The sequence below is a fragment of the Stegodyphus dumicola genome, chromosome 9 (assembly GCF_044657685.1).
Source record: "Stegodyphus dumicola isolate Sdum_Otavi_A_Nest chromosome 9, ASM4465768v1".
NCBI classification, from domain to species: domain Eukaryota; kingdom Metazoa; phylum Arthropoda; class Arachnida; order Araneae; family Eresidae; genus Stegodyphus; species Stegodyphus dumicola.
This window is the reverse complement of record NC_140776.1, coordinates 151744542-151771703: the sequence shown is the minus strand read 5'-3', so window position 1 is coordinate 151771703 and position 27162 is coordinate 151744542. Positions and strand designations below refer to the sequence as shown.

Here is a 27162-nt window from a genome sequence, read left to right as displayed (position 1 = left end):
CACACATTTCACAACGCTCCGAAGCACCTACTCTTTCTGCGCAACTTTCATTAATCTTCTGTTTATCAGATCAAAAGAATAACTTGTATTCATACCTATGTACGCCTTCCCTAATGACTTTGTCACCTCGATCATTTTTCGCCTTCGAGTGCGGCGCTCACGCGCCACTGAGCTAAGAAAAATAAAAGTGAATGGCTTAGGCAGCTATAATTATAGGTCAAAACCCGGGTGGTTAATGCCTAGTGTGAGAATGAAGATTCCGATTATGTGCCTGAGTTTACTTGGGTCGGTGTAGGTTCGGCAGGGACCGTACTGGTACTGCCTCGTCTACCCTGGGCCATGGGGTCGCAACATTGCAGATGAATAAGTAGGCAGGACGACACTTATTACGATTGGAAATGTACCTTAGGACAGAAGATGTCCCTTCACAAGAGTTGTAGTACGGTATACTAAATTAATATGAATTTTGTGTGTGTGTGTGTCTTCGGGAATACAAGTGTGATCCATGCACCACGGATTGGGAATCGTTGGCTAATTTTATATCTCGCTTAAAATAAATATTTTTTCCATCTCAATCTCCTTTTGTAATATATTTTGCTTACTTAACATTATTGCAGTTTTTTGACAATCAATTCATTTTTACCAAATCCTGTTTGTTTTGAATGTTTACATTAAAGCTTTTAACGGTTGGCAACTATGAAAACAGCGCAGCTATAAACGTCAGTTTCAGATCGAAGTGTTTAGTGTTTTGTATGTTCACTTACTTTTATTTTCATACAGTCGGTGTCCCTATGTTGCCGTTTACAATTCCTTATTTAAATTCGTAAAAAAATTTAATTAGCATCTACGCTGAAGATGAATGAGTCTGCTGTCCGCGTTGCTGTTCGGTAAGTTTTAGTTTTGTAAATTAATGCTGTAATTACTTTTGCAAAATATAATTTTTGTTCAAAAACAAGTAATCCTATTTTACAGTATGTAAAAATTAAAAAAAATATTTTTTAACAATAGTAATATTTTTAGATACTTATTTAAGTTAAAAATTAAGTTTGAAGTTGTAAGTCGTTATATACATAATTGCAGCTTTGTGAATTTCTCTGTTTTAAATAATATAGAATGTTCGCAGTAATTTTCATGTTGTGGAACTATTAAATCTCAAGTTTTGTAGTTGTCTTTCTTGTGTTTATTATGCTTTTATGATATATTTATGATATATTTATGATTTACATTTGCTTAGTTTATAAAAGATTATTCATAACTTGCGAAATTTGAAGTTTGTTTTTGGTCTGAAATCTAGAATAGTCATTAAACTACAATCGTTAGTTTATTTTATGGTTTGAAAGTTATTGACGTTACGGATAAGTACTCATTGTGACTTACTTTGTGTATTTAATTTACATATTTTTATTTATATTCGTTTATATGCTTTTAGGATTCGGCCTCAAATTCCAAGGGAGATTTTCGATATGTGCCATGTCTGCACATCCGTATCACCTGGAGAACCACAAGTTTGGTTAGGCAATGACAAAGCATTTACTTTTGACCATGTCTTCAATATGACAACAGCTCAGGAAACTGTTTATACCTCATGCATTCATGATCTTATAGAGGGGTATGTATATAGAATATTATTTTGGCATCTAATCTTGTTCATTAAGACATAAGCATGGCTAACACGTATATTTTGTGAATATTTCCTTTTACTATTTATTATAAATGTTTTTGATCAGTTACAAATGCCAAAATTGAAATTACCGACATATAAAATTCAGTTGTTTACATTATTTTACTGTGTTTTTGTTGAACTTTAATTTCTCTGCGAGTTACTATTTTTATTTTGTTTTACCATTTGTTATATTGCTCAAATGTTATTGTATTGCATTTTATACTTTGTGTTGTTGTAATTTACTATATTGTACTGGTTTTTATTTGCTAGCCTTATTTGTTCTGCTATTTCTTACCTCCCATTGCTTTGGCATGATACATCCCTGCAATAATGCATATAGTGTGGATATGATTCTTAATGTAAAATAAGCATTATAAAATTTTCTTATAGTTATTAAATGAGGTAGCAATAAAAATTAATAATCTCATTAATTTTTCATGTCCAGAACACTAGTTAATTTCTTCTGAGTGTCAAAATTTATGTGGGAGATAAATTATTATTATGTTACCTTGCAGTTTTTGCTCCTATTTATTATTATTATGTTTTTTTATTTCTATTAATGTTTAAGATCGATTTTATTCAAATCATCTAATCCTACTTGTATCCGAATTGTTAGAATCGCAAAAGATTAATACTAATGTCAGAATCATTGTACATGATTGAAAATCACAAAGTTTATTGTTTTATTGGATTCATTTGCAATTTTTATTTAAGGGCATATGTGAATTAGATGTAGCTGATATGCTTGTTTAATTATGGAAGCTTTTGCTTTATTAGTTCCCTGTCATATTATGTAGAATAAAAATCTGTTTAAATGTACCTGAAAAGTATTTTCAAGGTCAAACTGCAGATCATTACACTTAAGTAAGCTACAATATATTTATATAGTGAGAATAAATCCAGGAAAGTAAAATGAATGATGTAAAAACTATAAAATTAGGTAGTTAAATACTAATATTTGTACTAAATTTTAAATGATATGCAGTATGTTCAGTGTGAGCAAAACAAATGTTGACACCTGATCTTGACTAGAAGTTATGTGGTATAGTACTATCTGTATCTTTTTTTAGACTTTACATGCATTATAATATTAATTTTTATTATGTATTAAATTATGAATTAAAACTGAGGAAGTTAATATAAATTAAAAATATTAATAAGTAACATTTTGCCAGGTAACTGTAAAAATGATAAATATAGAATATAGGGAAAGCAATAAAATGTACAGGAAAGATAGTAAAGAAAGGAAATGTAATTATATTTTTTTGAGTATCGTTTAGAGCTTATTAAAATAATTCTTAAAGGTCTCATCATGGTTTGTAAAAGTCCATAAAAGTTTGTCTTGTTAAAAGTCTCTATATAAGTGATTGCTTATAAAGTACAAAGATTAAAATTATAGGAACTTGTACTGTAAAAGTTTTCAATACGTGAATAATTCATATTGAAGCATTACATAAAATAAGTAATATAAATGTTCTTAAGTGTTACAAGTAAGCAATCTATGTACTTGTAGTTACAATATTGGTAACATTCAAAAACTATTAATCAAAAGAAAAGAACACTATAGAAATTGAAAAATGTCAAAGTAATACTAATAATATAATAAAATAAATAAATTGGATTCATATAACAAAGTATATGCAAACAGTTATAAATAAATAATTAGCTTGCTTAAATGTCAACTAGCATCATAGAATAAAATAATTCTGTGCTGCATGTAGTACCATATTGCTAAATTATGCATGGTATTTTCTTCTGTTTGGTGGAAAACTAGAATAAGTTTTTGTAATGATTTATAGTTTTAGGACTTTTATTAAAAAAAAAATGCATAACAGTGCTGGAATGCCTTTGCAGTATTTATTAATAGAATCATTAGCACAAAACTATCAGTAAGTTGATTGTAATTTTTTAAAGAATAAAACTGTATAGAAACATTCTATTTTTTAAAGTACTAATATTATCTCATTTACTTTTATTAATTACAAAATTTGCTATTTTTTAATGAGTACAACTCTTAAGTTGTTGCTTAAATGAACTTTTTTTCTTTTTCTTTTTCTTTTTTTTTTTAAATGGATAATTGTGCTCTATGATACAAATAATAGGAAAATAATTTAGAAATTTAAAAGTAAGGAATATGAAAAATTCTATATCAGGAAAGAAAATGCCACATTTCTTTTTTTATATAATTACTGAATTTCTGCGAATTGACGTGCTGCTTGTAAATTGTATCAAGGATACTTGCATATTATCACAATTACTTTGATGCAGTTTTTAAAATTTTATGGAGGAATAATTACTCCAATTGTAAAAAATTATATATTACATATATACATATTCAACTTTTCAGCTATATACTTATTCTAAAAGACAATCTATAAATCTAGTTACAAACAGGTTGATGTTAAAATTTCATAGATAATCACTTTCAGGAAGAATTCAAAGCATTGTTCCTTTAGCGATTTTGCAGCAAAATAATATATTCCTGCAAAAATTTCACCTCTTCCTTCTGTTGTAGGAAAATTCTACAAACACATACTTTAAAATTGAGGTTAAAATGCAAAATAATAAATTTTTCTGTAAAAGCCATTAGCACTTTGAATACAATCAAAAGAACACGTATAAAATGGCAACATTGGAAACTGAATATTTGTCATATGCATAGTTTCCTGGATAATTGTTATGTATATGGTTATCAGAGTTTGGGGAATTATGAAACTTTGCTGAATTTTACTAAGGTGGTTGCAATTATATGCAAGTACCATATCAAGTAAAGTTGCATAGCCTTGATTGAAATTCAGTATGACGTATTGATAGCGCCTAAAAAGCTGTAAGACATTGTGTTAGATATTTCCTTGTAGAGTCATTAGGATTTTTTTGCAGTAGGAAATGTGAAAAATGAGCAATGCCCTCACAAGGAGATAAACCTAGACCTCTCGAATATGCGCCGAGTGTGCTACTGCTACACCACGAAGGCAGGCAGTCAGGAGGGAGAAAATACCTTATATGCTTCCCCTTTGAAAGGGCAACTGGAGATTAGAGTACCCAATCCCCATATCCTTGTGGTGAAGAATCATTATCCATCACCTTTTACAGGTGCCACTGTAGAATCATTGGTATTTTTTAGAAGAAGAAAATGTGAAAATTGAGTAATGGACTCGAACCTGGACCTCTCAAATACGCGGTGAGTGTGCTACCATCACGAAAACATGCAGCAAAGAGGAAGAAAATAAATACCTTAAATCCTTTTGAAAATACTGTTATTAATATAAAGTTATTAAATTGTGTTCTAATGTAGTTTTCATCTTTCCTTGTAACACCGAGTATGACTATTTAACATATTATATAATTTTTCTGTTTTTTGTTATTCTTTTCTTCATATATTGGTTATTTTTTGTTGTAGTTAAGATATGTATGAGTATTTAAATTGTTGTAGAATAAAGATTTCAGAAGTGTGAATTCTAATGCATTGAAATTAAACAAAAATCTGTCTTAAATTCATATATATTTTCTTTTGAGTAATTGGCTGTAATTTCTTTGCAGTTGCTTTAAAGGATATAATGCGACGATTCTTGCTTATGGCCAGGTAAGTAATCAAGTATCAAGTTTTAATTTCACTACTGAAACATTTTCTTATGTGTAATGTTCAATTTCTAATTCAAATAGACATGTTTCCTTTTTAGCCCAAAAGTGATATTAATCCTGGATGGGATATTTGTCTCAAATGGCATTTTGTGTTGAATCACTATAAATGACATGTCACTTTTCAAATTGTTGCCACCAGATATTATCTCTCTGTTTTATATTTGAAGAAATTAAATAATGAAGAATTTGCCTGAATATATGCATGTTTCTCGTGCTGTGAAAACACAACGGTAACTAGAGCCATTAAAATTTGAATAATGTAGTCCTCCACTCGAACATGAGCACCTGGAAGCCTGAATTTTGAATTAGTTTTATTATCTGTTTCATATTTTGTAAAACTTTTAACAAATTCTTGATAAATAAACTTGAAGCAAGCAGTGGCAGCATTGTATGGAGCAAAACATTTTCATCTCCAGCATGCAAGACTGTATAGCAGAAATTCTAAAGATATGCTGTTTTTAACCCATTATCTGGCAAGGCTGTATATATACGGCCTAGAATATATTTGTGATATCTGTAAGAATGTATATATACATGAATATTGAAATATGTCAAACAAATTAAGGCAATATATTACAAGTACACAAATCCAGGTATAAAATACTAGGAGAGTTATCAATTAATATCAAGAAACTAATTTTTCTCGTAGTAGTTTTGGGAAATTTGTGCTTTTTTAGCAAAAGCCCTGGCTGGTCAGAGTGTTATATTTCATGATTTTGCTGTTTAATTGAATTTTATGTGATGTAAGCACCAAGAACGTGGTATTTAATAAATAAACACATAAAACATTTATGATAAAAAGACAAAAAAGTTTGCATAGCCATCTTAGTAAGAAAACTGAACATTGATATGATGAACTGATAAAAAACAAAAAGGGGGGGGGGAGAATATATGCTAACACTTAACACCACATTGGAAATTCTAAATGTATAATACTATAATATTTTAAAACTTTTTATAATATTGCTGTTGAATTGTATATGGGGTAAGTACAGAGAAAATAATACTTAATAATAAAGCTAAAAAGATAAAAAAAGGGGGTTAGTAGGAGTGAGTGTTAACGGCAAACTGGTAGACTACTAGCTCAGCGAGAGCAGTCTCAAAACCCTTAATAAACTCTTTTAGAGAACCCTTAAAATCTGAAACCTTTCAGATTTTTAAAAATTTTTCTTTTTTTAATGTGAAGAAAGTATTCACGAAGCAATTGCACTTATTCATAACAATTTTCATCATCACATGAGGTACTGTATTTTATAAAAATTGACAAGAAATGTAATTAAAACATTGTCTTCAAATAATTTTCAAATTTTCAAGCTGAAAACTTTCATAAAATGTGTGTAATAATGTTCTTGAAAGGCGATGTGCTCTTCAAACTGTGCAGATGAAAGCAGAATCAAGATTAAGCTGGGAATCGTGAGTTTGATGTTTGTAATGTATTTAAGTGTGCAGAATGTGAGACTTTTCATAGATGGTTATATAATTAACAGTGCTATAATATTTTATAATTAAAAAAATGGCTATCGTAAATAAGTTTTTATTGGTGAAATGAAGTTTTATTATTTGGTGTAAATTTTTATGTTAACTATTTACTTACTAAATTCATTGACAGTTAAAGAATTTGCTCATTCTATGATTAAAGTTTAACTGATGCGTAAAGAATGTGCTTAGATTCTATGAATTCATAACTGAAAATGAGTAATTAAGTATGGAAATAGATCCCAAGTTAACAAAATTCTAAATATTAACTCATTTGAATGTTAAGGATAAGTATTTGCATTTTTGTTTTATAATATAAAAGGTCATTACAAAGGAATATGCTATTAATAATTATTCAAATGGTGTAAGCATTTATACTTAACCTTTAATGTTTACTCTATAAATTTATATTGATTTATTTAAGCATTTTTTTTTATAAATTATGAATAGTAATTTAAATTAGTGATTTGTGACAAACCTAAAACATGTATGTAATTGAAGTATACATTTCATAAAGGAATTCAATTATATGTTGCATTTTTTAACTACAGAACTTGTGTTACTTATGTTTGTATCTCAATTTTTTTCCCCAAGACTGGCTCTGGTAAAACTTACACAATGGGCACTGGTTTTGACGTATCCCTCAGTGAAGAAGAAAAGGGAATTATTCCAAGAGCTGTAAATCAGTTGTTTGAAGGCATAGCCAAACTTCAGAATGAAGCTGAAAATAGGAATTCATCACCTCCTGAATTTAAAGTTATTGCACAGTTTATGGAGGTATCTTATTTTTTCCCTCTTAGTATTGTATTGTAACACTTGCTTATTGTAATTAGCAAATAAAAGTTCTCAAGTGCATATTCAATTTTGCATTTTAACTTGGCGGATTTTACCTCTGCATTAGCTAATATCTTCTTTAATGGTATTCATGGATAGTCATAAATTTCTATGTGTATAAATTGTGTAATGGAAAGTTTATGAACTTATGAATTATTATGTACCTTCCTTTTGTCTTAGACAATTTTTTACATTGTCTGAGTACTTTGCCATGGCAAAGCATATACTTGTACATAAGCTTTATGAATGTGTATGATGATAAAAAAAATTAAATATATTTTGTTAGCTCATAGGGTATTAGCCCAGAAGGACTAATAATTTAGTTTTGACATTTTGTGTCAAAAACTTTAAATGTTTTTCACTTTTTAAATTGTTGCCACCAAATATTATCACCCTGTGAAATATCTAAAGAAATTAAATAATGAAGAATCTACATAAATGTATGTATGTTTCTTGCATTGTGATAAAACTACAGTACCTAGAGCCATCAAATTTTGAATAACGTAATCCTCTACCGAATATGGGCAGCTGGAAGCCTTATTTGAAAGAAATTTGTTTTATCATAGATTTCATATTTTGTAACATCTTAACAAATTTTTGATTAACAAACTCAATGATTTCAATGTGAGCAATGGCAACACTGTACGAAAAAAAAAAAAAAAAAAAAAAAAAAAACATTATCTCCAACACACAAGACTGTGTATCAGAAATTCTAAAGATATGCTTATTTTAAAATTATTGCTGTTTAGTTGAATTGTTATGGTTTAAGTGTGAAGAACATGATATTTAATAAATTAAGGTAACACACAAAAAATTTAAAAAACTCCCCTTTGGGCATATTGTAAGATCTGAAATCTTTGAGACTTTTGTTTTAATTTTGATGTTTTTTTTTAATAAAAATTGATTTTATTTCTGAGCACAGTCTTTATTGTTTGCTGTATATTTTTTCCAATCAATTTGCAAATTTTCATCCTGTTAGAAAAGGTAGATTATATCAAAAGTTGTAATGTATGCATTGATTCTGTAAATACGAATCAATGCATACATTACGTTCAATGAATGTTTTCCCAACTGAGCCAAATTTTCATTTAGCAGCAAAAGTACATGTTTAACAGATTTGGAACTCTTAGGGTAAGGGGTTTTGTAAGTTTGGTACTTGTTAAAAATACAGCTATTGCATAAGCCTTTATCAACATTTGAAATCTCCACATTACAGATTAGGCAATCAAGTCTGTAAGTTTTGAATAAGCATGATGGCTTATTTAACAAGGAAGTACCTGAAGAAATCATTCAGGAATAGTTTGGAGAATATAGTGAATGAGGTTTGAGTTGGAGCATATATTGTGTAATTTTGTGATTATTGGGGTAGTATATTTAGCTTGGTAAAAGATCATTTTTTATATTTGTGTATGTGCTAGTTTCAGTTCTCTTTTTAAGTACTTCAGCAAAGCTGCATAACAGTTAGTCCTCCCTCCCTATGTATCCACAAGGATCATTACTTGAGAATTTCAGAACATTGGCTTACCTTACCACCTAACAAAACAATCTTTATCTTATTCAGCATGCATTCACTTTTGCTGCCTGTTGTTTTGATTTCTACTTTATACAGGGAGATCCGCATTTCATCTGCAGTCAGAAACTATCAAAAGAGCTCCTTCAGTTGTGGTTAAACACAGCCAAATACTTATTTGAATTCTTCTTTCAAATGTAGTTTTGGTCAGAGTTCAACAATTGCAGCATTCATCATGCATATAGCTTTTTTATCTGTAATATTTCATGCAAAATATTATATTGTCATTGATCTTTATACCGAATCCCCATAAAACATATTTGATCTAGGCTTTAATCTAGTCTTTGATCCATTTTTGATCTAGGCTATTATCCATTTCCTTAAAATGTATTCTGATTGCTCACAGTTCGTTTTTCAGTTTTTATTTCATTAAACAGAATGTTAGAATGCTTGTTTCAAATATCTGTGGAATATATACAGTCAAAAGTCGTTAATCCGGACTCCTCGGGACTTCGGCGATTCCGGATTATCGATTTTTCCGGATTATAGATCATCAGTTTAAATCTGGTAAGATGGCATGCAGAAATTACAAAATTAAAAATATGAAACTGTAATTTATGAAATAAAGGAACAATTATGATCTAAAGGGTATCAATATTTACAAAAAGAAAAAGCTTAATATTTATTTGTTTACTTTATGAAACATTTCTTTCAATGTAAGTTTCTTCGTTTCATGTGATAATACTTTCTCTTTAATTCTATTAAACAGACATAATTTCTTGTTCAGTTACAAAGTTCCACTGTTCAAGTCCTATAATTGCTGTGTTGAGAATACCGACTAATTTGTCAATCAAAATGTTTTCGTTTTCAATAACCTCTGAGTCACTTTCTTCACTATCGGAAGCGAATTATAATGACGAGGAACTTGATTTAAATCATATCAAAGACGGAGTACATCGAGATGAAATACTACACTTAGTAAGGAATTATAAGCCAAATGAAATAAAAACATCTGCCCTGAAGATAAGGATAGTGCTGACAGATCAACTTCCAATCCGCAGCATGAAATTGATAAACAGATTTCGGATTTCAAAACATACTTTCGCTTTGTAGATACAAATTACGTATTAGTAAATATATATCGGAAATTCTATTTGACATAATCGAAAGTTCAAGCTTACTTTTTTGAAATTGCTCTAACAGTCTGCAAAAAATAATAAGCCGCATCCGATTCGAAGATTAAGGAACAACGCAATCTGCAACATTAACTGAATTAAATAATTTTAGCTTAGCTTATACCGTCCGTTGCACATTAAACGCGCATGCGCACAAACATATTCACAGCCGTAAAGGTCTTACACGCACTCGTAAATGCCTGTGCGCATGCGTGAACGCGACGCATGCACAGAAAGTTTGTAGCTTTGAGGTCCGGATTATGGGTGTCCGAATTAACGACTTTTGACTGTACAACACATGTTAATTGGCTGAAATTTATCCGAGTTAATCTGAAGTGCAATACTTATCAGTCATGATGACATAAAATGAATTGTGACATCAAATCATGGAAATTTACCAAACTTATCAAATATTTTTTATGTGTATTATTCTATTACTGTTACATTTTATGGTGTACAGCAAAATATTCTAAACTTTTTAGCAACACAACTCACCTTCATATACTTGCTATTTATCATGACTTATTTAAAGAGTAATTACTCTAAAGCTTTGCATTATGTGATAAAATGCATTAAGTTAGAATTCTAACTTTGTATATAAACATATATGAATTGTAATTAAGCTGAGCTATGGGCTAAAAAACACTTGTTTAGGGAAAAAAGTATTTAATAAACAAGGTAATTTTCATACATATGAATACAAAATAGGATTAAACTAAATGAACTTATTTTGATGCCAGTGGATTCATAAAGTTTAAGAAATTTGTCTAATGACTTTACTGATGTGAAATTTTTTCACAGCATGCAAATTATTATTTTATAGTTTGTCTTGAAGCTAGAACATGTTCCCCATTAAAGTTTGTGTATGTGCTAGTCCTCATTAGTTTGTGTTCTGCAAATTTTTACAATTAAGCAAAGACTATCTTCTGTCAAACATGCAATTGTCATTTGTCTTCCTGGTAAATCTTGGGTTGAGATATCAACGTCTTCACCAAGTATTTGTTTGAATTGAGCTTAATTGACAATTCATTTTCAGTATTTGTCTCCAAAAGAGAATTATAGAAACTGAAATTACATATGGACTTTGCATGAAATATATCCACACCTGCTATTGCTAGTATGGACACTGATAAATGCATATAAAATTATCTATATGGTGAACAAAACAGGAGAGAAAAAAAGGGAACCTCTTAACTTTGAGTTTGCATAAGTAAGTTTGGTATAAATTGGAGTATTATTGTATATATTTACCTGAAAAAAAGGGAAAAGAATGAAGAATCCTAGTAAAAGTAATGTAATAATAAAATAGTAATAAATAAATATATGCATTTGTTAACAAAAATTAATAATAAGAGTTTACAGGAAAGGGTAGCTTAAAATAAAAAGAAATTTGGTTAGTTTAAATTAAAACCTTACATACTTCCCGCCAGAATTGGCAAAAGTTGAACTATAACTATGCTGGTCCAAACGGACCTGATTGAAACTTAGCGATTCTAAAAAAAAAAAAAAAAACTGAAATGATTCAAATTTTAAATTACGTCCAAAGGGGCGTTTTTTAACATTTTGTGTGTTACCTTTCTTTATTAAATATCATGTTCCTCGCACTTAAACCATAAGATCCAGTGCAACAGCAATATCGCAAAATAGTTTTAAAACAAGCATATCTTTAGAATTTCCGATACAGAGACTCACGCGCTGGAGATAAAAATGTTTTTTCTGCACAACGTTGCCATTGCTCGCTTTGAAATCCTTGAGTTTGTTAATCAAAAATTCGTCAAAGTTTTAAAAAATAGGAAATCGATCATAAAACAAATTTCAAATTTCAAATTTGGTCTTCCACATGCTCATATTCGTTGGAGGATTACGTTATTCAAAATTCGATGACTCTGTGTACCGTTCTTTTATGACAATGTGAGAAATATACATACATTTACGCAGATTTTCATTATTTAATTTCTTCAAATATAATGCAGGACTCTAACATTTTATGGCAACAGTTTGAAAAGTGAACCGACATTTATCCGTCCGACGCAAAATGCCAAAACAAAACTAATAGTCCTTCGGGATTCAAATCCCTTTGGACTAATTATAAATTAACGAATAATTTTATATATTGTAACAAACAAAATAAAAAAAAAATTTTCTGCATTTTGCCACATATTATTTTCCAACCCACACTTTGAAACAATTAATAAAAGAAGAAACATAATGTAATAATGCAACAACAATTAATTATATAATATTTAGTAGCATATAGTAGTATGATCCACAATTAACACTACATATTAAATATTATTATTTTAGAAAATATTCTACATCAGACCTTTGCTTTTCGGTCGTTAGTATCTATTCGGCAGTCCAGTAAATTCTTGAAGCAAGCAAAACATTAGTATCATTTACAGAATTTCTGTCTGCAACATCATTAAGCTCAGTGCAATAGTAGAAGAGAAGAGAAGTCATGTAGCCAGGCTGCATAATAATGTCCTCATTGGTTGAGTTTATCAGACTTGTGCAATGAAGAAGTTTTTCTAAATAGTCAGGACAATTTTAGACTGAAATTTGCTGTACTCACAGCTCTATAAAGGCTGTGTGGAATTATTTGAATTAGGAACCCTAAGATTTGCCCAAGCTCATTATTTCTTCAAGGCAGTTTTGCTGATATAAGCCAATGTTGGAGTTAATAAACCTTCTTATAGTGGAAAAGGGAACAAGAGAATGTGATTGAGGTAAGTTAGAACCAGCCATGGCCAATCTATATGCAAGGTCATTTCTAGTAATGCCAAAATGGCTGGGAGTCCATTGTAAAGTACTGATGTCTGCTTGCTAAAAGAGAGTGAAAAACAGTTTGATGCCAATAAAACAATTTTTGTACTATAAAGAGACAAAAAAGAAAGTGTCTTAATAATTGCCCAAAGTCATTAAAAGTAATGTTTGATTCCATTGTCTTCCCAGTTTCTTCATGACTTAAAGAAAGAGCAGCCACTGTGCCCCCCCCCAAAAAAATGCAGCTAATTTTTAGAAAGATGTCTTTTATTGGCTAATTACAAAAGTAGCTATTTTATACTCTGTATCTAGAAAATTTCTTGTTTATGGACAGAATTAGGTCAAATTTTAATTAACTGGATTAATTTATCTCCAGTAAATGATTGGTTTAAACAGGGGACTTCCACTAAGTAGACAGGTATGCAGAGTTTGACTGCTAATTCTTTTGTTAAGTCCAAGAAGGTTTCCTGAGTTTTAAATTTAATACGTAGATGTATATGTCAGCCAAAAATCATCACTTCTCAGAAAATTTTAAGTAGCTTCAAAGTGGAAATTTTTCTGTACTCAACAAATGATTCCAGACTAATTTGCAGTTGCACAGCTTCAGCTAGGATGCAGTGGGCTGGTCTCTGATTATTCTAAGAATATTGTTTTGAACAATTTACATTTTTTTGGAGGGGGGAGAATCTTAGGTGCAGTGACTGATAGCTCATGTTGAACCATAAGTTTGATGTAAGCTATAAACTCCATATTTTAGCAATGATTTTTAAATATTTCAGTAACTTTAATTGCAAGATGAGAACTCAGATCTCAAGTATTCTCAGTTTTTATATTAGTATAAACAGCTAAATATAAGCTTATATATTAGTATAAACAGCTAAATGAAATTACTTTAGTTGCTATATAAAACATTAGATTTTGATTGTAATAATTGTTTGGTATTTGAAACAGAAGAGTCTTAAGTCTAGACATAAAATTTGTAACTTGAAAGAAAACCAAACTATTATTTAACCAAGCTACTTTAATTTGAATGTTTTAGTGTAATTACATGAAAATCTGAAGAGGGGGAAGGAAATATTTTCCTTAGAAACAGCTCCAAAAGAATATGAGCTTAAGACTTCTGGAGCATTATTCAACATAATCTAATACTGTGTAGAAAATATGACTTTCTTCCTCTTATATATTAGTATAAACAGCTGTTCCCTGTCTGGACATTAACATCTTAAAGTGCTGCAATTAAAAGGCTAAAAGCCATGAATTTATGTGCTATGTAATGAATTCCAGTATTTTTATATTGATAAGTAGGTATTTTAATTTTGTGTGCAGATCATAAAATTATTTTGCCATTTATTTGCAAAACTGACTGAAAACAACCTTTTTCAAAGAAGTTTTGCTTCATGAATTTTTAAGATATTTTTTATCATTTATTAAAGCTTCACCAAAGCATGATTTTTTTAAATGTAATTCTGTAGTTTTTATGTCTTGCATTATGATTCATAAAATTAATAAATTAAATTGAATTATAGGTTTTTACAATAGTTAATATGCAAAATTGTCATTTTTAATTATTACTCATTTAAATGTTTCGTCAAATTTGTAATTGGTTCCTTTTTTGCATGTCTAGCTGTATAATGAAGAAGTTATTGATCTCCTAGATCCTGTGAGGGAAACAGAGGATAAAGTAAGACTTTTTTTAAATCCTTTTTTAATAGTCATGTGGTGTGTTTTAAACTGTATCATTGTTTCTGTAAATCTATTTCTTTGTTGTGTAAGGTAAATCATTCTCGTTAAAGTTTCTTATCATTTTGCTAGTGCCAATTGTACATCAGTTATGTGCTATTTTGCCTAATCTCGGAGGGAAAGAAGGCGTCAACCACTATTTCTGATTATATACTTATTATTTGGTGACAGTTCCTATGGTGCAATCATTAACTCTTTCTGTTGAATCATTTGCAAATATGACATAACATAAACAAGGCATTAAAATGGAGAAAGCATTAGGCACTATTCCTGATATTCATTATATGGTTATTTTTTATGTGCTGGCCCTATAAGCTCAGTCAGGTGCAAACTTGGCATTTTATTTTTAAATAAATGTCAGAAAATTCTGGAAATTCCTGACTTCGTCTGAATAAAATAACAGTTGTATTTACTGTTCTGAAACAATTTCAGTGTATAAGACACATACTTATGAACCGAGATTAGCATAACATAACTTTAGTGGCGCTTCCTTCTTATGAAAAGAAGGAAAAGAGCATAGGCGATGTCCACCATTTGATAATTTAAGTCAAAGGTTTTAAATGGTATCTCCCATGAAAGGTAAATAATAAATAAGTAGATAAGATCTCAAACTGACACCAAATATATAGTATCGGCAAAAGATTTCACCTCTAAATTCAGAGTGTCGGTTAAATCATTAAAACTTCCCAATTCAATCCCTCCCAAACCACCAAACGCGACTCTTGACCAAACAAGGGTGCGATGGTGAGTCTAAAAACAAAAAAGGAAATAAATAAATAAATAAATTAATTAAATAAGGATTGTAGAGGTACTTTCTTAAGCCAAATGGCCAAGTGGTGTATAAAAATTTGATATCTATTTCTAAATTATACAGTACAAAGTCCGTAATCCGGATTCGTCGGGACTTCGGCGATTCCAGATTAGGGTTTTTTCCGGATCATCAATTTAAATCTGGTAAGATGGCAATTAAAAATATGAAACCATAATTTATGAAATAAAGAGCAATTATGATGTAAAGGATATCAAAATTTACAAAAAAAAAAAAAAAAAAAAAAAAAAAAGAGCTTAATATTTATTTGTTTACTTTCTTTCAATGTAAGTTGTTTAAGTTGCTTCGTTTTTTGTGCTAATACTTTCTCCTTAATTCTGTAAACAGACGTAATTTCTTGTTCAGTTAAAAAGTGCCACTGTTCAAGTCCTGTAATTGCTGTGTCGAGAATACTGACTAAGTTGTCAATCGAAATTTTTTTGTTTTCAATAACCTCTCTGTCACTTTCTCGACTATCGGAAGAGTGTGCATGGGTAAACTCTTTACGTGCATGCGTAGCGGACGTGCTCATTAAATGTGCATGCGTAGCGGACGTGCTCATTAAACATGCATGCGTAGCGGACGTGCTCATTAAACGTGCATGCGTAAGTTTGTGGCTTTGAGGCCGAATTATAGATTGTTCTGGATGATGGACGTCCGGATTACGGACTTTGTACTGTATTTCAAAACACTTAAAGCGAGATTACTCATTATAAAGAATCTTTCATTCCTGTCTTGAAGATTCAAGATTAAATTCTGATATTACGATTTCCATGTTATGGAGAAAAATATATAACATAATTAATTAAATACTTCAATTCTTGAAATCAGAGATTATAGAACATAGTTCATCAGAGTCTAATGAAGCCTACATATTAGCACAGCCACCGTATTGGAAGTCATTTTCAGAATGCATCATACTCTGCCAATCATGCATATAATCCTTTTTGGTTTTAGCAAGCAAAATTTCCATTTTGATATGAAGTTCATTTTTTTTTTAATTCAAAGTTCCACCATTTTGTGAAGGAAAATTGTGGCATATTTTCATGCTATATAATCTTGGGTGTAAAATATGTTCTTCTGGAATTTGCTAACAGTACAAGGAATTTATGCTGGTATATATTATTTTGACACAAAATAGCTAATAAGAAAAATTGCTCTGAATTTATTCTTAAGGTGACTGCCATAAAATTTCTGTGAGAATAAAAGAAATAAATGTCCACTTGTATACATGTTTTTATATAGCTTTTCAGGATAAATTATAATGTATTTAATTATGTATTATAATATTATATTTATGTATAATAAATGCATTTTTGCGATTATAAATCAGTATACTTTTCCACAGCATTGCTAAACCGCATTAATGTATTTGCATTTAAACATGAGAAACAGTTTTATATTTAAAATGAGCTAAGTTGCCTTGGGGGGTAATGATCAGGGTGAGGCAATTGCCTGAGGTAAATGGTTAGGAAGGGTGCCAGATTAACTTTAAAAAATTAAAATACTTTTTTAAAAGGGAAATTATAATATTTAACTCCGACCGCTTTGAAAAGCATTGTGTTAAAATATCATATTTAAAACAATAACAAGAGCACTATGTTCTTGACACTGCATGTCATTCTGAATGTTGTATGATCAACTTTCTGATTTTCATTAACCATATTATTCAATCATCTACTCAATTAGACTTTTGCCTAAGCTTATGTTTGACTCATCATGATGTCGAAACAATAAACAGTAAAATTATTAGTATGGATTAACATATTTGCATGATTACCTTACCTTATATGTATCTCAATGTGGCTAAAAACAAAAAAATTTGGAAATGAAATATAACATATAGCAATTTTCAGCTACATTTTTCAAATATTGTTTATTGTTGAAAGAGATTTGTGGTTCAAGTCTACCTTGTTTTCCCATATTCAGTTCTGTTTCCAAACTGCGCAGTTAGCAATGTGTATGTTTAAACATATAATCACTACTGAATATTATATAAATCTCATTTCAGTTTCATTTCCTAGAATGCAAATAGATTAAGTGGCTTCTCCTTTTCCAAATATTCTTTTTTTTTTTTTTTTTTTTTTTTTTTTTTGTTTTTATGAAACTGTAATTAATGTGTTATTTTTTTATCTTGTACATCTGTCCCTCCTCCTAGAACCTCCAGAAACTGAAATTAGAAGTGTTTTAAATAGTGAGGAGAAGTGTAATTTAGGGAGAGAATTTTGGCAAAGTTACCAGTATTAATTGAATGAAACTGAAATTCGGAGTGTTTTAAATAGTGAAGAACAGTGTAATTTAGGGAGAGAAAATTTTGGCAAGGTTGCTGTCATGGTTTTCCCTATCTGAATTATACTGGTTTTGGTGAATGCCTTCTGGCTTTTGTTAATATTTATGTTTAGAGATAGTGCATAGTTTATGAGCCAGATTTATAATATTTTATTTACTATGTGTGCTGTATGTATTTAATCTTGTATTCCAAGGGACCCAGTGAGCTGTGCTCAACTTTATTAACGTTTTAGTAGTAATTACCAGTTAAGAATGAACAAACTTTTAGTTTCAAAAGCAGCTATAAGATCTTTTAAAGTTAATTCACAAACACAGTTTTGTTCAATAAATCCAAAATTGAAAATTTCATTACAAATATTTTTTAATGTTTTTATTGTTGTCAGACAAAAGAAATTCCAGTGAATTTAAAATAACAAAATATAACATAAACCTTTCACCTGGCCCACCCCAAAACTAAGTTGTTCTCTGTACAGAACATAAATTAAGTAACTAAATAAATTTTGACAAAATTACTGAGTTTTCTGTGATTAAAGGAAAAAAAATGAATTAAAAAACATAGATTTGAAAATTAGTACATATCTTTCAATATTAATTGTGTTTCTATGTATAAAGTTATTTATTTTGATTGAATCTTAAAAGAATTTTTTTTTTTTTTTTTTTCATTTTAACATTATAAATATTTAATGCATTATTTTTCTGGATATAAAAAAATGGGATTAAAAGTTAACTTTAAGAGTTACATTATTTTTATTCAACATTTGCAGTTATTGAATATAAAAGTGCTTTCATGGTGCCACTGGAAGCATATCCAGTTGACAATCAAGAGGTTTGAAGTTCGTCATGATTTTTCAAATTTCCTATCTTCAGAAAGTTCTAATGACTCTAGAAGTAGTGCCCAAATAAAAATAACAGGGTGATGGCAGGTGGATAATAATTTGTTATGACTTGGATTTGGAGACTAGTTGCCCTCCTCCCTAGTCACCTTTTATGTGGAGAAGAATGTAAGGAATTTTCTCCTACCTTACTACATGCCTTTGCAGTATAATTAGAAATACATCTGGCTGGCAGTTGGCAGGTCCAGAGATCAGTTTTCAGGGAGGGTATTGCTGATTCTTCATCTTCCTGGTTTAAAAACATTCTAATGAGTCTACAAATTTGTATTATATATGTACAGGGACATGCATTTGTCCTCTTGCTTCAGATGAAGATATACCTAGGAATGGCTCTGATAGTGGTCTACAGAAGCTGACTGTTAGTCTGAACCCCTGGATGCGGGTTCGGCTTCTGCATAAGACTCAATTATTTGCAGATGTTCTTCCCATCTTCTTGTGAATATAATATAGTATAAAATCCTAGATTCAGGACTTTGGTGATTTCAAAATTCGGAAACTTCTGAATTTTAGATCATTAGCTTAAATCTAGTAAGATGACATGTAGATATGGCAAAATTAGGGATTCACTTAGTGTTTAGATCAGTTAAAAAGTGCTATAATCTCCTCTCTCCATAAGGCCAATGCAGGACAACCAGCACAGCTGCACTTGGTACTAGAATTTAGGGGTGGCAAAAATTTTAGAATTTAGAAGAGCTTCAAGCAGCAAAAATTAGGAATGACACAATTTTTAAAGCTTAGGGGAACCCTAGGGCAGTAGAATTTAGGCCCCATAGAGATTATGCCAGAAGCAGATGACTCAAGGGTTAAAAGTGGAATTCTGGTCAACATCAGTACAATATTAATCAGTGTACTGTTATCAGCCACAGTGCGACTCCTTAGCCAGCAGATGTTTTAAAGTGACATGAAGGAATCTCAGTTAGTCACAAGATAAATCATTCACATTTATGACACTCTGCTTCTTCTTGTTATATTCTCCATTCCTAGAATTTTTTATTTTTTTGTGTGTGGCGATTAGATGATTTTGGATTTCAGACTTAGAACTATATTGGTTTACTTCTCATGATGCATTCTGGCCACTGAAATTATTAATGAGTTCAGCCATTCTTGATACATATCCTTGAGAATATGTTAAGCCATTAGAAAAAAAGTTGTTCAAAATGGAGCCAAGTAGGGATAAAGATTTGCTGTGATATTTTGCTATAAATTAATCTTATTTCATAAAGAAAAATATTAAATGTTGAAGATATGCCTATGCATTTATTTCTTTGAAATGCTTGCTCATAAGGCTGTCAAAAAATACTTCCCTCTCAAGTGGTAGTGCTTTTTGTTTTGCCAGGTCATGAAATGAAAATGATAAACACCTTAAAAATTTTCTTTTGAAGTGTTTAAAATTATTGGATCGCAAATATTACAACTTTCCGAGATCTTAATTTTAGGAACTGTTAAAATAAAACTGGTAGTAGAGCTTAGGATATATGAAGTGCAGTATCTTATAGAAAAGAAGAAATGAATACCACAAAGATGAATTGCTTTCAACCAATAAAGCTTTGGGTTGTAATATCTCATTTGAGTTGCATTTTCTTTGTTCATATGTGAATTTTTTCCCTGAAGATTTAAAGATGAGCAGGAAGAAAAATTTCCTATAGAAACGAGATATAATAGAAAATTAAAATCAAATATGATGGCTGTCTGTTATTGGACTCTTAAATGAACCAAGTTATTGCCTACAGAAGAAAAGGGTTGGCTCATTAAGTCCTGGCATTTTTTAAGTGAAAAGTTTCTGTGAAAAATAAAATATTTTGGCAGTGTACTTTATCCTATTCAATAGAGAATTTTGTGCTCTACAGAATAGTATGTTCAGTTTTTTTTAATGTGATATAATTTTCATTCATTTCATGGCATTAAAATGAAGTGTCAAGGCGATAAAAAAGAGCATTTTTGACACCTTCCATGTTTTGCGTTTAATCGAGATGCCAAAGCCACAGGAGCTGCTCATGAGATTTGTGAAGTGTATGGCAAAGAAGAAGTGCCTCTTACGATGGCTCAAAATTGCTCTTAAGAGATGGAGATTCAAAGACTTGATTTCTACTGTTGAGGCATTGAACAGCTTGTTGAATGTTGGGAAGAAGTTGTAAAGACGGGTGGAGAATACATTATTGATTGATTTGTTGTTCATTTCTCAAGCATTTTTGTAAAAAACCAAAACTTCGAAAGAAGGGGGGGGGACAGAATTTATGGGCCAACCTAGTAACAATAAAATAAAGGTATAAGTTTTAAAATCTGATTAATATAAAATGCAGGTAATAGCAACAAATTAAATTCTTGTATTTTAAATATTTTTGTGATTCAAAATTAATAAATTTTAAGTTAATATTTCAATGCTTAGTTTCTCTTAAGTACAAGAACAGTATAGAACAGTATTTCTCTTAAAATTGCTGGATTATGTAATTGAAAAGTTGAAAAAAAGTGTTGAATGACATTTGTTTTGCATTTGGCTATCAGGAGCTAAATAAATTGGTTGGCCGTGTTTTTGTGGTTATTCAACGTGTTAAGCAAATTTCCCTTAGAAAGTCTTTGTGACGGCTTCTCCTATAAGGCAGCTAATTGTCTAGCACTTTCTAGTTAGAAATTTTCATTTTAGGAAATTTTGCATTCTTTCTTTGCAGAATAAAGTATTAGCAGATATTGCATAATCATGATCTTTTTAGTGAAATCTATCTTAACATTTTTTTAAATACAGTTTTTAAGTCTGGTTTTATAAAAATTGCATGAAACAATTACTTGAGATTTAAGGCTTATTTGTATTTTAGGTTTATATTCATAAGTGTAAGTGTTTTCTCTTTAAATAAATTAATAATTTAATTTTGATTTATTTGGATCAATCTTTTAAATGTGTTTTGTGTAGCAATTTTCATCTAAATATTTCATTTTATGTAATGAAATACATTAATTTCCGTACATTTTAGTCTAAAAGAACACCTGTAAGAATTCATGAAGATACTTGTGGTCAAATATATACAGTTGGCCTAACTTCACGTACAGTATCGTCAGCTAGTGAAGTAAGCTCAGTATTTTATAGTTTTTTTTATTTTCTTTAAAAATTTGGTTTTTGGACATCTTAACATATTTTCCTACATGGATTAGTGATTATCTGACAATGTAACTTTATTAGAGATGTTTACTCTTAGTAAATGTGCTATTAAGTGACTCTATATATTAACAATTAAGTCTTGAATTGAAGGTCAAAATTAAAACACAAAAATAAGATTTTAAGTATTATAACTTAGTATTTGGTGTGTGCAATGTTTTTCTGAAGATAAGACCTAATTAGAAAATTATCCCTAGCATGATTTTTCAGGATGCTCGTAATATAAGTCCTACAACCTCAAAGTAACCTCAAGTAGCTTTAATTAAGATCATCAGTCAGACCTACTGTCAAATGGCAAATGGGTGTAGACTCAACACATGTATGCAGTTGATAATGAATGGATGTGGCTATGATTATCTAAAATATACTGAATTCAATACACTGTATCTTATAATAGATGTTTAAAACATTTGTATGACATAAAGATTGTTTCTTAAGTTTTTTCCTCCTAATTATCCTTCCAGGAAAAGTAATCTCGAAGCAATGAACAATGTTACTAAACAATGGCATCACCAAAGTGTATTATATGGCAACCCAGTTATGAGCGCGAATGCTGCAGAAAAGTGCAGGGTTTGAAATTCAAATTCAACAGTAATTGTTTTGATTAGTGTTTATTTTTGCATTTTATTGTTCTTGTAAGGAATCATAATGAGATTGTTAAGTTTGCTGGCTTAAGAGAAGAATAAAACATTGGATTTCTTCAGAAATATTGTAGTTCGTCCAACAGTAGAGATTTGCATTGTATGAAGTTGTATTTTTTAAACAATCAAACTTACAGTTATCTAATTTTTTTTTAACAAGACAGTTATCTAATTTTTTTTTTAAAGAGAAAACAGATAACCGTGCATATGACAAGAACAACAATGTACGAAATACCAAAATCATGCAAGTCTGTTTTTTTCAACAATATCATTGTGTACATGGGAACAACAGTGCAGAAAAATTACATAAGAATTTCTAGGAAAAGGTAGTGTTTGATGATGGATGTTTTTTTCCTCTTTTAAGTGATTTGTTGCTCTTTTTGTGGAAATGTGTTACCATTTGCATATTAGCTTGGTACCTCTTTTTTTGTCTGTACCACTCTTGTGTTAAAGCAAGGCCAACTTATACTTGAGGCCTGCCAGTGTGAAAATATTCTTTTGTGTTTTTGGTGGCCTCCGTGAAATTTCTATTGACCGCAAGATGGCGCTACTATTCCACTATGCTTTGTGAGGTTAACAATGAGCAGAATGGTACCCGAGACAAATAATTGTCTTATTATATGCAAAATTTAAAAACAGTAAATCTGTAGTAGTCAGAAATTATGCATTTCTTTATAATAAAAATATTTTTACTTAGATAGAAGGCATGGAATTTCAAGTTATCCCATTTTTCTTTTCTCATATATAACTGTCAGCTACTTGATTCTGAATTAATAAAACAAAGCAATAAAGACTATTTACTGTAAGAAGTAACAAAATTTAAAAGGAAGACGAGTGTGGTAAATCTCGAAGCACAGAGAAGTATCACTTTCTAACTCTTAGGAAAAAAAAGTATCACTTTTTAACTCTTTAGAAAAGGAATTACTCTCATTTGCGTTAGTAAATGGTTCACTAACCATATGAGGATATTCTTCCTCTGATAAATAGCGCCTTCCCGCCATAATAGACTGGAGGTGAGGCTTTCCTAAATAAAAAGAGAAGAAACGGAAGTATATCTGAAGGCAATGCAAAACGTAAAAAAACTCCGCACAGTAGAGGAATTGGATATAAATCAGACACGAGAATGTTTTCATTAGCACACATCGATTTAAAAAGCCCACCTCTGTTTACGTTTTCCCTCCCCCCCTCGCAACAACTGATGAGTAAAATACCAAAGTCAAGCAGAATATATCAAACTCAAGGTCAAGGACCTAAAACTGTGTTCATTTCAAAAGTAATGAACATAGGATGCCATCTAGTAGCCTTCATAAAAACGTTCTGCCTTAAAATGCATATGTCCTCTGAATCACACGTCCTCTGAATGCAATCTCTAGTGATGCATGGATGGGACATCCGGCTGTAAAAGACGTTCTTAGGGAATGCATATATGGGACGCCCATCCTGAAAGGGTTAATTACATATGTATGTATATGGATTCGACATGAATCTCTATTACTTCAAGTGCAACCAGAAAACACTCATTCAGGTAGACAGAAATTCATGCACAGCATATTGATACATCACACTAATTAAAATGAAATATGTGCTTTAAAATTATATATATGATAGGTTAAAATATCATTTATGCAGAAAACAGAGATTATCTCCAATATGATAAAAAATATGATATTTTTATTTCAGGGAAACAAAAAAATGACATGAAGCTGAACACACGTACACACTCATATTAAGAAGCTTGTTTATACACAAAAGCTGAGCGAAAGAAACATATCAAAAGAATTTTAAAGCTTCAAAATTTTATGTGATGACGGCTTTTGTTTGAGAAATTTTGTATTATGTATTTGTATTAAATCTGTATTACATGAAACTGATGGAAATGCTATCCGTCCAACAGTTATATGCTGCGAATAATTATTTAAATACCATCATAACTATTTTTTTAAAAGGAAGAAAACTCTGCAGCATAGCACGCAATAATATACCATCCTATGTTACTATTAGTTACAGCAGCACGTTTTAATAAAATACACTTTTTGTCGAGCCACATTACAATGTCGTCGCGGCACACAATGAATTGGAAGTTGATCTGTCAGCACTATCCTTATCTTCAGGGCTGATGGTTTTTATTTTATTTGGCGTATAATTCCTTATTAAATGTAGTATTTCATCTCGATGTACTCCGTCTTTGATATGATTTAAACCAAATTCCTCATCATTATAATTTGCTTCCGATAGTGAAGAAAGTGCGCAGAGGTTATTGAAAACGAAAACATTTTGATTGACAAATTAGTTGGTATTCTTGACACAGCAATTATAGAACTTGAACAGCGGAACTTTGTAACTGAACAAGAAATTATGTCTGTTTATAGAATTAAAGAGAAAGTATTAAAGCAACTTAAACAACTTACATTGAAAGAAATGCTTAATAAAGTAAACAAATAAATATTAAGCTTTTTTTTTTTTTTAAATTTTGATACTCTTTAGATCATAATTGTTCTTTATTTCATAAATTACAGTTTCATATTTTTAATTTTATAATTTCTGCATGCCATCTTACCAAATTTAAACTGATTATCTATAATCCGGAATCGCCGAAGTTCCAACTCCGGATTAAAGACTTTTGACTGTATTTCCCATTCTACTGGGCTGATTGATGAAATTCAAATTGCGTTTTTCATGTCTCAAAAGCGTGACTTAGGATATATATTAGATTTATTTATAGCATTGTTCTATTATAGATATTTTGACACAAAATCAGACTTTTTCTGAAATGACATGCTGATTTTTTCCATATGTCGATTCAACGACTCAAATTATGCCTAAATACTAAATTTTGAAAAATTAGGTGTGAAATTTATGGAGAAATTTAAAAATTTAATTTGCATTTTTTTTTTTTTTTTAGTTTGCACCAAGAATAATTCACTTGGCGAACTTCTTAATTTATAGCAACCTGTTTTCCTTTCCTTTTTCTCATTGCAGATAGGCAGAAAAAAATCATCTTTCATACTTTCAAATAATTTTACCAAAGAGCGTTATTATCACTTATAAAAAATATGCCAACTTTCAAAATGTGCCAATATGTAAATTCATGTATATCTTAGAAAATTTTGAATAAAAAACTCTGAATTTTTTGCAGGTGTGCCTAGAAATATGTCTTCTATAAGGTATCCGACCTCGTACAAAAGACGATTTTTGGTCAAAATTCTGATTTTTTTATTATATTACATTAAAGAATACATCTTTAGCTATCAAATGCAACTTTTTGCTTGTTGATAGGTTAATTAGAAGTGAAGGTATACACATTTTTCTGTAACGGAGTAAACCGGAAATTCAACTGTTCTGGACCGGAAGTGGGTTTTTAAAGAGACGTACCTATTTAGAAACCTTATTTTTCATCAAGATTTTGTAAATTATAAACCGTATTAATTGTAGATATTTTGTATTACATTTTAAGAATCTGACAATAATTTTTCCCCCTTAATTTTGTATTTAGTTTGGCAACAAGCTAATGTTTACATTTTTATGTTTACAAAGTTGATAGCATTCTCGCTTAAAGATTTTGTAAATTTTTGTCCTAATTCTTTATTATTTTTGTGATATTAAGTTCTTATTTCATCTTTTAAATATTCCTAATGGCCAAGTGGAGGTCTCAAAGGTCTAAAAAGGGGAAGTTTTGCGGTAACCAGCATACAAAAAATGTTTTATTTGACAGATGTGAAGCTAACACGTTGTCTACTGATACTAAGCTCTCTGATGCAAACTCAAGCAGTGGTATGACAGGCAATCGTTTTATTGATATTTCGATTTTAATAAACGTTTTATCATTACTTTGCTGCCCTAACTGCTTATATCATGTGGTTTGATTTTTTCCGAAAATTCTCGATTTGGTTTGTTTTTATACTTTTTATTGACTTGCAAGGAGTGTAATTTTAAGAAAGCATTTACATCATCTGAGAAAAGTGGCACAACACTGGATATTAATAACAGATTTGTGTTTGGTATGAGGATGATTGGAAAAGGTATATCTGCAGCGAAAAGATTTTGTGCAGTGTTAAATTTACCAATGCCTCCACAAAACACATCATATAAAAGAATTCAAGAAAAACTGTTTAGTGCTGTTACTTCTGTGTCAAATGACTGAAAGCTGCTGATGACATTAAAAAAATTTCTAAAACTAAACATTCTACAAAAAATGTAACTGAGTGCAGTGTATCTGTAGATGGGACATGGCAGCGGAGAGGATATTCATCATTAAATGGATGTGTTGCTGCTTTGTTGATTGACACTGGCAAAGTGCGTCACTTGGAAGTTATGTCAAAGTTTTGTACCATTTGCAACAAAATAAACAAAATGGAATGCAACCTTCAGCATGACATACTTAAAGCGGAGCATAATTGTTCTGCAAATTATAAAGGATCGGCTTCAGGTGTGGAAGCGGTTGTTTCTTATCGCATTTTTGAACGATCTATCAAATTACAAATGCTGAAGTACGTGGAGTATTATGGGGATGGGGATTCTAAAGGATTTTTAACTCTGAAAGATATATATGGTAAAGATTCGGTCAAGAAACTGGAATGCAT

General features: G+C 30.3%; 1 protein-coding gene across 2 annotated transcripts in view; it reads left to right on the top strand.

The window, feature by feature from the left end:
- The first annotated feature begins 703 nt into the window (after positions 1 to 703).
- The window catches only part of LOC118200349 (kinesin-like protein KIF21A), a 156750-nt gene continuing 130291 nt past the window's right edge, over positions 704 to 27162 (top strand). For both annotated transcript variants that reach the window (XM_085824243.1, XM_035372309.2), the window contains exons 1-6: positions 704 to 887; positions 1430 to 1609; positions 5204 to 5246; positions 7376 to 7558; positions 14688 to 14744; positions 21760 to 21852. In XM_085824243.1, the coding sequence (XP_085680369.1) occupies positions 856 to 887; positions 1430 to 1609; positions 5204 to 5246; positions 7376 to 7558; positions 14688 to 14744; positions 21760 to 21852 (588 nt within the window). In that variant the 5' untranslated portion in view covers positions 704 to 855. The remainder of the gene's footprint in view (positions 888 to 1429; positions 1610 to 5203; positions 5247 to 7375; positions 7559 to 14687; positions 14745 to 21759; positions 21853 to 27162) is intronic.